At 36.6% G+C, this 14615-nt stretch overlaps 1 protein-coding gene across 16 annotated transcripts in view; it reads left to right on the top strand.

Moving 5' to 3' along the window:
- LOC144477313 (uncharacterized) overlaps window positions 1–14615 on the top strand; it is a 228750-nt gene that overhangs the window by 132760 nt on the left and 81375 nt on the right. Inside the window, exon 1 of one of the 16 annotated variants that reach the window (XM_078194974.1) lies at window positions 561–1128. The exons of 14 other annotated variants lie outside the window; for them this stretch is intronic. Coding sequence is in view for 1 of the 2 variants with exons in the window: in XM_078194970.1 (XP_078051096.1) it covers window positions 1515–1531 (17 nt within the window). In the remaining variant the exon portion in view is untranslated. Of the gene's footprint in view, window positions 1–560; window positions 1129–1165; window positions 1532–14615 lie in introns of those variants that run through there. One more of the 16 variants, XM_078194970.1, reaches the window with a different exon arrangement.

Raw genomic sequence — 14615 nt, 5'->3', positions numbered from 1 at the left:
AAACATGATATTTTGGCCAACAGTATGGACGCGTCGAAGAAGCACGCAGTTGGAATTTCGGCATTTCCAGTAAATGTGATAAGGCATAGAGAATCAGTGGCAGAGGCGGGCCACGGGTGCGCGCAATGCCGCGCATGTCCGTCTTGCCATGATCGCCCTGGCCCACTAACCTATATTACACGCGGGTACAGGTCCCGCATATACGAGTCTCGACCCACAACCGATACCTCGGCCGTGTCGCTTCTGTTCTGCAGCAAAATACCGTGGCCATCGAGCTTCGCTTCCTATCTTCTCTATTTCTTCGCTTTCGTTCCGGAAACCGTGGTGGCTCGCGTTTCCTGTCTACGCATGAGCATAAGCACGAGCAGAAGCACGAGAGCTCGGGCGCGAACGCGACGAGTAAGTGAGAGCAACCAAACCCACCTATAGACAGACGACTATAGTGTAGACGAGGGAAGCAACGACGCCGTGCCGTGCCGCGCCACGCCGCGCCGGCCGACCAGCTAGGCTCCCGTGTCGGTGAACATCGTGTGTGATTCGACGAACGGCTGACGGGTAATCGGTTGTCGGTTGGCCGAGTAGGTCGGTGTCGGTGTGTTCTCTCTCGCGCAAGTCAGTCTCTCCGGCGAGAGCGCGCGCGGTTGCTCGTCGGAACGGGAAACACAGGTAGCGGTCGTTCGTCGCCGACCAATACGACATTGGGACGTGTTGCCGGTGTCTGTTCGCAGTTTTCAGTTTGTCGCGATCGTCGCTGTGTATCAATGTGAACGGGACAAAGATCGCCGTGATCGCTTCTCGGACCTCTGCCGAGGCAAGAGAAAAAACGAATCGAACCGAACCGAGAATCGGTGCGCGGTGTGGCTGGCCGATATACTGAGCGAGTCAAGGGTGGGAGAGAACACAGTGCGGCAACACACAATTGCGCAAGGAGGAGGAGGAGGAGGTAGGGAGGGAAGCGCCCGAGCTAGCAGAGTCCGTCCAAGTCCAAGAGGCTGGAGGAAAAGAGGAAAGGAGAGGAACCTGAGCAACGGCGACGACTACGATGATAGAGGGGAGAACGAGTAGTCGAGTCGGCTCCGTGACAACTGGGTGACGGCTGCGTGGATACGCGCCGCCTAGTGATGCAAGGTGCTCCTCTACGCGATAAGTGGTGACGTCGACAGAAGCAGAAGCAGAATCACCGGCTCGCCGACCCGAGCCGAGTCGAGCCGCGCCGTTCCGTGACGCGGTTGTGCTTCTTTACGACTACGCGTTTCCTCGGTTCTTTCCTCTTCCTCTGATCAGCTTACCCGCATTCTATTTCGTGCGATACAACCGACTCGAGTTCCCAAATCGTTCTTCGTGGATCGCTCGCCGTGGAATTGTCCTTCTCGGAACCGTGTTCGGTTCGCAACGAGACCCGATGAGTGTCACGCGCGCCACGCGTCCTCGAATCCTGCGGATCGACCTAGAAACCACCGAGTCCTCTGGTGCTCCAGAGCCCGACATACCCTGGACGCCCACCGGTCGCGAGGATGTATCTTGGAGAAAAGTAAGGGTTTCAGCGATGCCGTCTCGCGCATCCGATTAATCGATTTTGGTGCGCTCGTCGATCCGTTTCGGCTTCGTCCGATTCATCCGAGTACGCGTTTGTGCGTGGTAACACGAGTTCAGCCGCGGAGATTGCGATCCGTGCTTCACTGACCCATTTCTCTGTTTCATTTTTCGTGGTGTTATCTTGCTTCCGTGTGCGCGTGCGAGAGAGAAAGGGAGATCGAAAGAAAGAGTGACACACAGTGATGGTTTTGGTGGATTTAAGAATCGGTTCCGACGGGAAGAGATCTCGATTACGGGATTTAACGGGTCGTAGAATGTAGGTAAGCCCCGGCGAACCGGGAAATCGGTCGCAATTCTCGCGCGCAAAAATTATTGATCTAGACCCGGTTCGACGCGGATGGCTGACGTAGATTCGGGCCGCTTGAAGGAGTCACGAGAGGAATACCGTTGATCGTCACGGCGACGCGACGACGACGACGCGCGTTTACTCGCGAAACGGAAATGATCATTTTTCTCGGATCGGTATCAAGGTCAAGAGTCTTCGATCGAACGTTCTCTTGGTCCCCCGCTGCTCACGTGTGCTCGTGGAAACGCCGTGAAGGTCTCCCCGATGACTTCTTTCTGCTACTTTTCGTTTCTCTTATTATTAAGTAAGCAGTGGCAAGCTTGTTGCGCCATGCTTTCGCTTTTCGACCCGTGGACGCGTGAAAGGGAGAAATGGAGCAGTGAAAGATACTTGGCCGGAGCGGCCGATGCATCTTTGTCGTCACGTGCGCTCAGTGTTGGAGGGAGATGTCAGCTGATTTTTAAGAATGTTCCGCTACGGCGCTGCTTCGTCTACAAATGTTGTATTTCGAAGCTATTTTCCTTAGATTTTTGGATTAAGAGGTTGCCATCACTTTTGGATTTAAAAAAGCGATGTAATTTGGGAAGGCAGTAGATTTGATTCTTTTGTTTTGATTTTGATTGAAGATGTACTTATTAGAGGTGCGTTTCCAAACTGTTTAAATTGTCAATTAGAAATAGAACTACGATTTAACACTTTGGCTGCCATACCAACAGTCATGAAAAGATCATGATGACAATGTACTTTATACAAGCAAATTAAATTTGAAAAGTTAAGCGGTATCGTATCGATTACATTTACAACGTTCTTTCGACTTACGGCTCTTGGGAAAAATGGTGAATATAAGAAAGATATACTAAATTACTGCAAAAATTGATTTTACACGTACGGGGGTGTCGCTGTAGTCAAAGTGTTAATAAGAATGACTAACAGATAGTAGGACAATAATGAATTGTACGAGTATGCCTTATTTGAAATATTTTCCATACTTTATTATTAACGTTGTCTGCCGCAGTTGTCGCGGTATTTAGTCGATAATGTGACATGAAACGCAATTGTTGAAAATGCTGATTTGTCTATAAAATTGTAACAGTGCATTTTATACTACTATTAAAGACGACCTAATATGACGAAGAAATTCATATTTTTGCAGAAACTTTAAAACGTTTTTTAATTTAATTACAAATTAGTATTTCGGGATTTTAGGGGACATAATGATGTGTAGTAAACAATTGTTTACCCTTCTAAATAGTTGTCGAAAAGTGTTTTTGGTCTTCCGTTTGTGATTGAAATCTAGTTTTCCGAAATTTGAAATATTTGAAAAATTAAACATTTAAAGAATAAAATTCTCCGCACTTGAAATGATGAAACTTTTGATAACGAATGTTTACAACATAGAAATCATTCAGTTATTTATTAGTAAATCCCAATGATACACGCACAATTAAACGTAACATTAAAATGTATAGACGACAGAATATTTATTAACATCGTGACTGCGACGAAGTGCGGTGAAATTAATTTTTAATATTTCAGTGTTGAGTGCTAATCTTTAAATGGAGGTGTTAATCTTTAAACGCGGCTTTCTCGAAACTACGTTTTCACGTGTGGCTAACAGAATTGAAAAGAAAGTATTGTGCCGACCGACTTGAAATTTCCCTTGAAATACGCCTTTTACCGTATTTTAATGCTAGATATTTTTGGATAGCAAAATGTCAAGGAAACATTTTTAAGTAAAATAGACCGTTTGGATTTGAACAATTTGCATTTTGCGAAAAATCATGTTTTTACGTTGAAGAACGAAGGTGGAACGATAACTATAATATATAATGTACATATAAAGTGAAATACGTTGGCATATTTTTCTATCGGATAAACAAGAGAGAAAATATGGTATTTTCACTGTCAACGGTGCAACGAAGCATTCTACGACACAAATTAAACAAACTGTGTTTTTAAATAAATGGAACTGCGTAACACAACAAAAGTATTACAAAAACATACGCGAGATTTCTGAAAAATTGCTAGTTTGTATTAAAACCAATGAAATTCCTCCAAGCGTTCTAATATTCGTAAATGTTTTCTTTTCAATTTCATTAGTTCGACATATTTATGTTCTAGAACTATCGTTTTATCATCCTTGAGATTTCTCCGCTTTCGGATATAATGAAATGTAATTATTATCAATAACTGTAGCTCATGTCTCAGATAATTCATAATAAAACATCATGATGGAAGCTCAACGATTTTTTTTTATCAAATAAACCCGTTGGAGAATTTACAAACGTGGTTAATTAATTTACAAAATGTACCTGTTAAAAGACGTTGTAACGACCTACAATTTATAATCAGCAGAACTCTTTTAACAATTAAATGTCATGTTTCTTTTTACACCTTACTTATTCTATAGACCTTAGTGAAACACGTGGCAATCGAAATTAATCTAGTCAGAAACTAGATGATCAAATGACAGTACGTAAAGCCTGTCTGAGAAAGTATATTGACCCTTTTCCGGAATAACGGAAAGAAATTTGAACAAAATGGGACATTTCGCTAACAAGTTTTCTAGACAATTTTTGCAATAAATTGCAATTGGTCTGAATATATAAAATAAAAGAATAATAGATAAAAGAATTTCATGGAAATCGATTAACATTGTTATGAGCTACAGACATTGAAAGATGTAACTTCTCAATTGAAAAAACTATTTCTATTTCAAAAAAAGCGTTTATTTACCAAATTCTCTATACCACATGGATATGTAAAAACATCTATGGTCTATTTACTATTTTAAATATCGACCCCCCCCCCCCCCCAATCCCTGATACTGAAGCAATTCGACGCACTATAAGAAAGGGCAGTCAGAAAATTTCACACTCGAGTATCGCTGTTATATGAAAGCTAGCGGAAATTGTGCTCCACATCTTTCATTTTTTATCACTCTCACATCGCGGAACGTATACAATTTACATTTGATCGTATTAGACAATTCCCTGTAGATTCGCTCGTCTCGTTCCCGTATGAGAATTGATAAAACTGCAGCTCAGCGATTCGATCGCAAAGGTCGTTGAATCGTTAGCCAAAATGTTTTCGGCGACGTGACGCGTCGCGTCGATCGGTTCCAGCCGTCGTTTGCTTGTATTTTTTCCGCATTCTCTCGTTTTTTTTTTTGCTGGTTTCGCACTTACGTTTCAGCTGATAAATGAAAATGATTCAGTGAACGCCGCAACGTTCAGTTATTCTCGCCTTTCACGCTTTTGCTTTCTTGTTGCCAGCGTTCGCTGCTCTTATCGTGCACATTCTAAATCAGCGAATGCTAATAATGGCACGGAGATGGTTAACGATCTACTGTTATTTGTTGTAGTTGCAATCAACGAGAATGATGGCGACATAGATTTATTTGCGAAATATATTTATGAAATATATTTGCGAAATATATTTAAAATGTATTTGAAAAATACATTTAAAACAACATATTAAAACAACAACAACATATAGTAAAAATATAGTAAAAAAACAACAACATATTAGAAATATATTTCAAAGACAGAAAAATATATATTAATTTTAAACATCGTGTCACCTTTAGTATTTCTACATAAAATGAATTTAACCGATCTAACACAAAGCTGCAAATTCTTAATCTTTTGTTATTAGTATGTCGCGGGTCTTTATGCATTTAACAATTGAAAACAATTAAACCAATATTTTTTATGGTAGATTTTAACCTTTTAATTTTCTCTTCATTAATTGATGTGACTTTGTTAATTTATGTAACTTCATTAATTAAGTGACTTTGATATTTTCGGATTTTTGGAATTAATATTCGACGCTTAACTTATCAATTGCAAGACATGGGAACCATATTTTATTTTTTCCATTTTTACTCAGCATTAAAGCTAATATGCATCACGCTATAAGAATAACACGACCGATTTTATTTAGATTATTCACAATTTTTAATATAATTCATTATCTATAATTTAGATCCTTCTTATTCTATTTCAGGAATTTAGTAATATCGTCGTTGAACACGTCGTAGTATCGGATCACAAAACAAATTTGTTATTGCAATTGCTTACCGTGCGACAATCCGAACAGGAATATTGTTGTTCATCAAATGAGGAAAATGGTATCTCGCGGTTACGAGTGTTATATAATGATTTCGTCTAACGCAGTTACTGTTATCGCTAATATGTAGATACTTTTAATTGTAATTTATAATGCTATGCTAAGTTAGCTCTTCGAATCATTGCTTCGGTTGTTCGACTTTTTATCGAGTCATATTCAACCTTCGAACAACAGTCTCCACGCATTTCATGGCTGCTCAAATCTCGTATTGTAGGATCATCGTCGGTGTTCATTTCGATTCTTGTTGATCGAAACAACGATTTCGTAGACGTAGAAATCTTTACTTGCAATTTTTGTCAGCTTTGTAACCAGCTAACATTGTATATTACATAAGTCTGGTATATTTACTGGTAGATTTTATGCTTGAATAATATCTTCCACATACTATGTATAAAGGTGACACAAAAGACATGAAGCATGTCCCAAATACATTGCCAACTTCTACGACAATGTTTTCTATTTCCAAGCAGACCTAGACACGTTTGAAGTAACGTTATTTCAAATAGTATTTCTAATATTATTTTAAATATTTCAAATAACATATCACTTTATTTTATAATTATTTCCATAATTGTTTCCATAAGTCTGTGATCACTTCTCAGTGGTAATATTCTTTAAAATATTATTTCAAATAACATGTTATTTCCTCTTCTAATTATTTCATACAGTTATTTCAAATCATTGTAAAAGTCTTCTTCGAAGTTATGTGTGGAATTAATTACAAGCGTTGAATATTGTTTATACTGACATTATCATTTTCATTTCTGCAAGGTAATACGATCAACTGGATCGTTACAAAGTTGAAGAAACGTAGATTTCTGAAATAATAAATACGCTATCAATATTATTATATTCCAATGTTAATGGAATGATAGCAGTATTTAAATATATTTGAAATGCTATTTCCATATTTAACTACTATTTTCAAAAAATGGAAATATTAGAAGCCAGAAAAATTATTCCAGATTTGCAGATGAAATGGCTTCGAGTGCAAAGGGTTTAACACTGCTGGTTGCCGTTTCTCTTAGTAACAAATTCTTCTTTTTATAATACAATAATCTGCAATATTTTCTAAATTAATCGCAACTGGAAATATTTAACAACGCATACATCAATATGCGATTACCGCAATTAGATAATTTCTATTAATACGTTTCGCAACTCCAAGCACTTTTGTTGAATTCGGTATAAAACGAAGTCGGAGTCTTTCAAGTGGAGAAGTAATCCTACGTCTACACAGATTACGGAAACTTCGAATGTTTTGATTAAGCTTCCGCGAAAAACATGCGGGTTATATAATCTTGCATCTCCATGTTTGTGAATGAATTAGAATGATTGTTTCAGCTTCGGATGATACCTGTAAAACATGTGTAGGTGGCAATGTGAATTCTGCTCTTCAAAACTCTTGGAGTAGATAATGAAAAAGAAATGTAATCCGAATTGTGGCAATGTAAACACTGCTGTTCAAGTTGCTTCGACCAGATAATGAAGAAGAAATGTAATATATCGAATTATGTAATGTACACGATAATTTAATTATTGATAATAATAGGGAGGGGTTCGATTTCGAATTAGTTCGTTCATTGTTGACATTCTTCGAAAAATTTTAGGGTAGACTATGTACTGTAAATCTATTAGTAACACCGTTCATAAAAATTCTTATTTACTCAATCTATTTAACAAGAATTTGATCAAACTTGAATAAATAACAGACGTAACATTTATTGCTTCTAGATATGTACAATGATGTGAGTAATTATAGACTCGAAGTAACTTTGATGTTTTTACTGATATTTGAGTGAAAAATTATTAATACATCAAATGTGTACGTTTTTATATTAAAAAATAGGTATATACAAATATAGTTTTCTTTTGGGTTTCGATCGATCATTAGTAAAAATATAAAAATTACTCTGATTTTGTAATTATTTACAGCATTGCAGGTGGCCTCCTCTCGTTGACATAGCCTTTATATTTATTTACACATATATTCATTTATATTTATTATTACACGGATAATGTTCAAGATAAAAAATTATCGTCGTAAAGTTCTCGACGTCGCTTTCAATTCTACGTCAAATACTTGCTTCATAACGGTTCTATCGTACAAGTGCAGCACGCATTATTCATTAGAATACGTGTCAGCAATTTTCGAACGATTAAAGTCAGAGTTCATTCGACAAGGGAGAGAATAAATTGTACAGGCATTAAATAGTTTTCAATGGTAGTATAAATTACACGCAATTCTAAATATATGAATGGTTTTAATAATTGTTTATTTCTATTTCGCTGATAGTTTAAAACTTGTACACACAGATAATCTGTATCGTATCGACTCTACAGTCTTTCAATGAGAGAATTTTTACTATTGGTTGTAATATGTATTCTATCAGTAATTGTGATAGGAGTTCTATTGTTTGTAACATCAACTGTATTACTGATAATAAGAATTTTATTATTTGTAATTATTAGCAATCTATTATAAGTTGTAAAATAATATTGAAAGATATTGTAAGTTTTATCGATACTATTTTTAATGTTTTTTACTTATTATTTAATTGATCATATTTCCACTCTAATTTGTTTTTCAAACAAATGTATTTGAAATATGTTCATAGTCATAATAGTTGTCCACTTTGTTTCTAAATTGTAATGTTGAAGTAATACAGATCAACTGTCTGCGGCTATGAGCGTATGTTATTCATTTTCGCAAAATTGACAATGGTATTCTAATGTTGGACAGTATTCTATACATGTATCAGTAGTATATGTGTCAATATAATAATTTCTGATCCTATATCGAATTCATTTTCTAATTCTATATCAATATTAGTAAAACGTGTTGTGTAGTAAATAGGAATAATTTGCTGTTTCATCATTTTCCGAACCATACGTGTATAAATTACTTGAACCTAGAAATATTAGTATAATGATATTGATCATGAGTATACTTTTTGCTGTTACTATTGTACAAAATCATTCATTACCTCTGATTACTTTTCTCATTTCTATACAGTAAGGAAATTTTGCTTATTTCGATCGAATTTCCAATCGAAAAGTTTCGATTGTTTTTAGTTAACACTCTTTATCGATACCGCATACGTACCTATCTTTATGGAATTGATTTTAAAATTATTCTAAGGATACTGGAAAAACCAACTAACGAAACGTGATTAACTTAGAAAATAATATTAAACTAGAATTTATAACATCATCGATAAAAGTAGCGTTCAATCAAAAATGTTCGATACACTGTCTTTTCTTTCTATCCCTTCGTTGAAAGTAGGAGAAATTACAATTTTGAAAGCTATCTTTCTTTTGAATTTCTTCCGTGAAAGTAGTGTTAAATTTCAATTTTCAAAAGAGGCGTTTCTTTCGATCGCTTCGGTGAAAATGGTATTCATAGAAAGTTCTAATTTTAACCACCGGAGTAATTTATGCTACGCATTTCCTGGGATCACTGTCCATTGGATTCCCTTCGAAATGAGTAATATCCAACTGGTACTTTCTTTATCAGAGTGAATAGAAAAATCAAATAATTTTGTGTTACGGATTACCGTGACATACCGATATAGTTTATCTATCACATGATTTCCTATCGTATCCGTTGCCTATCGTATCGATTATCCGATATAGTAGATTACCTATCACTGGATTGAGGATTTTATGTATTCATGATAAATGTAAGTGGATCGAATGCAAAACAGTACAAATACGAAAAGAATTTGAAAATACTGTATTTCAAATTCAGTAACATAACTAAAGAATGACAGAAAAAAATATATACGTTTATGTAGACTTTTTTATCTCGCAATTAATGCGAACAATTCTTATTTTACATAAAAATCTGCCTGTCACACATTTTATATTCATATCTAAGAAATTATATAACTCGGACAAATATACAGAGTGACCCATTTGAAGATTTGTACTTAATTATCTCTTGAACTATAGATTGTTTCAAAAAGTGTTTCATTTAGGACATTTTCAAGATAATTAAGTGCAAATCTTCGAATGGGCCACCCTGTATGTAAATGTAGTGATCCTCAAGAATCCATGGAACTCGCATGTTTCTGCCTGTTCGATTGCTATTGGCACCGAGTGAAGGTGAATGTGATCACTTCACTGAAAAAGGAAGGGAACAACAGACAATCCCCCATCGCGAGGAACACAATCGAACGACGACAGTACGATAAGTGAACACGGTTGATCAAATTACGAGGCGTGGAGTTCTTCCGGCGAGATCCGTGTTCGGTAATTAACCTTTACACGCAGCATAAGTTTATCAATTGGTGTTATATCGCTCTATGCGGGGGCTACTGCTATCTTAACACACAATCGTGATCTTAATGATCTTCCATGATCGAAGCTCTCTTTCCCGCACGGCTCGCGTGTTTCGTTTATTTAAAAATCGTTGCCCTTAACTTGAGCATGCCCAAAATGTTCATTGACGTACAAAATCAGCAAATACGCGATTTAAAATCGAAGAAAATTTTGCATTAGAAATTGCCTGTTATATTATTTTTTAATATAGATTTTTCTCTCGCAGTTTATCCTTCTGTGAATTATATTTATCTTTTCTTTCTAATATTATATTTATCTTTTAATTTTAATGTAAATTAATTATTCTTTTATATATTAAATTTACCTTTATGACAATCAAATTCAGATAAAAATTAAAGATTCACAAATAAGATTTTATTCAATGCCATCGAATAATATTTTATTTGAATATAAATGTATTATTCATACATGAATTCATGCGGAAGATAATTGATCGAATAGATCAATTATTCGCATTACTATTCGAACAATTATACAATCTCTTCGCATAATTTATTCGAATAAGTAGATAGAATAATTTACGGCGAATAATGAATAGTCGTTGCGCAAACAAAATAATCGACTAAAAAAAAAGGTTCATTCGGTTAATTATCTTAGAGAAATATTTAAACGAAACAATTCGAATAATGACCAACTCTGTTGTTTACAACCATTTCTAACACGAAGTTTATAGTCATTTCTTTTCTTCTTTTTTTTGTTTTTTACTTCTGAATGTTATTCAGCAAGTTCTTTAGATATTCCAAAGCGTTCGACAAACATTTTCCTGAAAACGGACAAAGAAATGTATTTATTATAACGCAAGAAAACCTGGCCGTCATAGACAGCTAAAGGGTCAACACCGCGCTGTTTTTACTTGTTTCGCAATCGCGAGTTTGTTTTCAGATTGCGTGACGCTAAATTGATTTAGTAAATACGTTTTCTTACGTTCCCACATTCGTCGAAGTAGGTAGCCGACGCTAAACTGATTCCGAACGATGGAACGCAATTGATCGCAACCGGTTTCGCTTAAGACATCTCACAGCTAATTGCGATACAGCTTTCATAGATCCAGATCGAAAGATTTAGAAATCGGGGATACATACGCGCCGCGTTTAGCATTTCCATACTCTATTTTCGAAACAACTCGGTAAACCGAACGTTGCTTTCGTATGTGTCATCCGTCTAGAATGATGGATGGCGACACGCATGCCTCAAATTTCATACCGGTCAGAAGCTTATGGCTAGATTAATATAGTGGAATTGTAGTTGTTTTCCTTCGTTTTCATGTCTTCGATCATTAAGCACTATTATGGTTATGCTATTATAACCTAACATTACTGAACATTATAATTATATCGTGGATTTTATGCCTAGGGGAGAGTTGCCATAATCGTATCGCTTAAGGAAATTTAACGAAATATTATTGAAATATGACAATCGATAGATGCAAATGTTACTTCTAAGTTAGTCCACTGAATGAAAAACAGATTTAGGGTTTTCATAAATGCGAACGGTAGATCAACTTCCTATTAAAAACTTTAATCCTTCGATTTAAATAACTATTAAATGTTCCGTTCAAATACTTTTGCGAGCCACTTCTGGTACGTATTTACGATAAATATACTTGAAAAACGGTATATATTGCTGAATCATTTTCTGCTTTTACTTATGCAATCTTATGTTTCGCCCCTTGTTATGCGTGTAATATGATCTCAAATGCTTCAGATTAACATATATATTTCATTAGTTAAATGTTAGAAATATAAGCGTTCGAATACTTTCGTGTATGAGTGTAGGTGTACAATCGGGTAACATTGATAGTTTCGGTCAGGTTTTGCGGGCGAATTAATCGATGTTGTGCAACAGATTTAATTAGATTCGGGTTTCTCGTAATGTAACAACAAGGTTGCGGCATTAGCTAATGGAACATCAGAGAGTTTCGGCGAATGAATTTTCGGCTGTGAAACTTGATCGAAATTAGCGGATCGTCACGGCTGCCATAAGTTCTTCTTGGAGAAGCGGAGCCAAGACGAGGGACCAACGTCGATTTAACACGGTGTACCGCGGTTCCAGAAATTCTCGGGCAATTTCTCTCGTAAATATAGCCGGGCGTACACGAACGTGTCACAAAGGAACAAATTGGACACGTGCGTTGATCTTTCGTCAGCCGACCGACATAGTTGCCACCGGACGTCGCAGCTAATCACCTCTGCGAGCCGTGCTTGCCCCACGCTCGACCGTATAGCATAGTTGTTGGCCCGATGTCATTGTGATCAAGATGGTGTCCGCTACGTATGGGATCAAGTTCAACCTGTTCTCGCCGGAGACCATAACTGTTATAACTTCACTGCGCGGATCTCGATGCGAAATACTAATTTTCTGCATCAATTACAAGACTGACGACGGGCCAAGTATAATTTTCTTTCTTTCTTTAACAATAAATATACCCAGGTCTATAAACGACTATCAAAAACTGTCTCATAAGAATTACGAGATCGAATTTGTTCAAATTTTTCATAATTAGTATAATAGCGTGTAGCTGAATAAAGAAATATTTTCAATAATTTTGAAATGAAGCGATTTCAATAATTATGAAATAAAAACTGTGAAACCGGTCATTTAATCGTTATTTTTTAACCATTATAAATGACAAAATTGATTTTTGGTTACTAAATAATTGTTACAGTTAACGAAAATAGTTTTTGTTAGAAATAATAACAATCGATGATAAGAACATTATTTCGTTACAGATAACCATGAAAATTGACGTTAACAGCTTTAGGTTGGAAATAACCATTATTGATAATGAAAATTGCTTTTTTACAAATAACAATAACCAATGTCGAGAATATTAATTCATTACAGATAATCATTATAATTGATGGAAACAGCGTTTCGTTCCTAGCAATTATTATGGGAAACCAAAATGATACATTGGTTACGAATAACCATTAGTTATAAGAAAAGTTAAAAATTGCTAGTGTCTTTTGCTTCTTTTTGCCATTTTAACTACTTTTCATTTTTATAAAGATTATTTCTAACGATTCTTTAGTAAACTAGATCCTTCGACAGTTCAATAAAATTCAAGTCATTCGATCCAACCTTTTAACTAATTAGCTGTGTTTGACGATTACGTTCGTTGCAAAGAAGTGGCAATATTTTATTGGCAACACTTCCTAAACAGCTGCCTGATTCAGAATGATATGCGTTATGATATTCTTTACGGAATTATGTATGTTACGGGAATAAAACTATCACCGCTATCCGTTTTCTGAATCACAAAGGTATCATCTGCAATGACAAAATCTGTTTGAAATTACAAAGATTGAACACCGCATCAATGAATTGTATTACATTCCAAACAATTCGTATCAATAAAAGTCAAATTAAAGTTATAATGATATTAACCCTCGATTAAATTTTTTTTAACATATGTTGTGAATTAGTAGTCAGGTGCTTGACATTTAAATATCACTGTTCCGCCGTTCGAATGTTAAAGCGACGAACATAATTTAAAGGAATTGTAATGAAAACTCCCTAAGAAAAGTTATTACTGAATTTTTATTGTTCCACATACTCTGAAGTATTACTTAATGACATCACAATTCACTTAAGCGATATCCCTTAGTTCGAGAAATCGACTCTTGCCCAGATTTTCGGCGTCCCGGACGATTGTGCGCCGCGGTGAGGAAACTGCCGAGCAGCAGTGCGTCACATTGTTTTCGGAAGTGGATCCGCGCGACTCCGACGCGATCCGAAACACGATAAAATCCTGGGGCCGGGCCTATAAAACGCGACCTCGCGGCGTCACGGTCCACCGACACCGGATTAAAAAGCTGCGCTCGAGGTCTTGCGACACACAGTTTATTCCTCTTCGACGCTTTTCGCTTTCTTTTTTTTGTTGTTCCTCATTTCATTGTTTATCGAGGTGACCGCGCGTGACGAGCCAAACCGTTGCCGACCAAAAAGTATATATGGCAATCGGCCGATCATCAAGCAATGGCGTCGCGTCGGCGGAGTCACGCATTGCGTAATCGGCTTGCACACCGGCTGGCGACTGTTCGATTCGAGAAATCGCCAGATCTTTCATTCATACTTCCCACCCTTTACCCGCCGACGCGCGCGTGACCCTTTGCACTCGAAGCTTTTTCAATTCGATATCCGGAACGTGTTTCCCGAGTTATTTACATGTTTTATTTATTCCTGAGTTATTAGCATTTACATTTTATACGATCTAGTGCGTATCGCATATACATACAGGATGACTCATTTAAATCGA

Source organism: Augochlora pura, chromosome 11 (genome assembly GCF_028453695.1).
Source record: "Augochlora pura isolate Apur16 chromosome 11, APUR_v2.2.1, whole genome shotgun sequence".
Lineage (NCBI taxonomy): Eukaryota > Metazoa > Arthropoda > Insecta > Hymenoptera > Halictidae > Augochlora > Augochlora pura.
The sequence above is the reverse complement of the archived record's forward strand: the minus strand, read 5'-3'. Positions and strand labels throughout refer to the sequence as shown.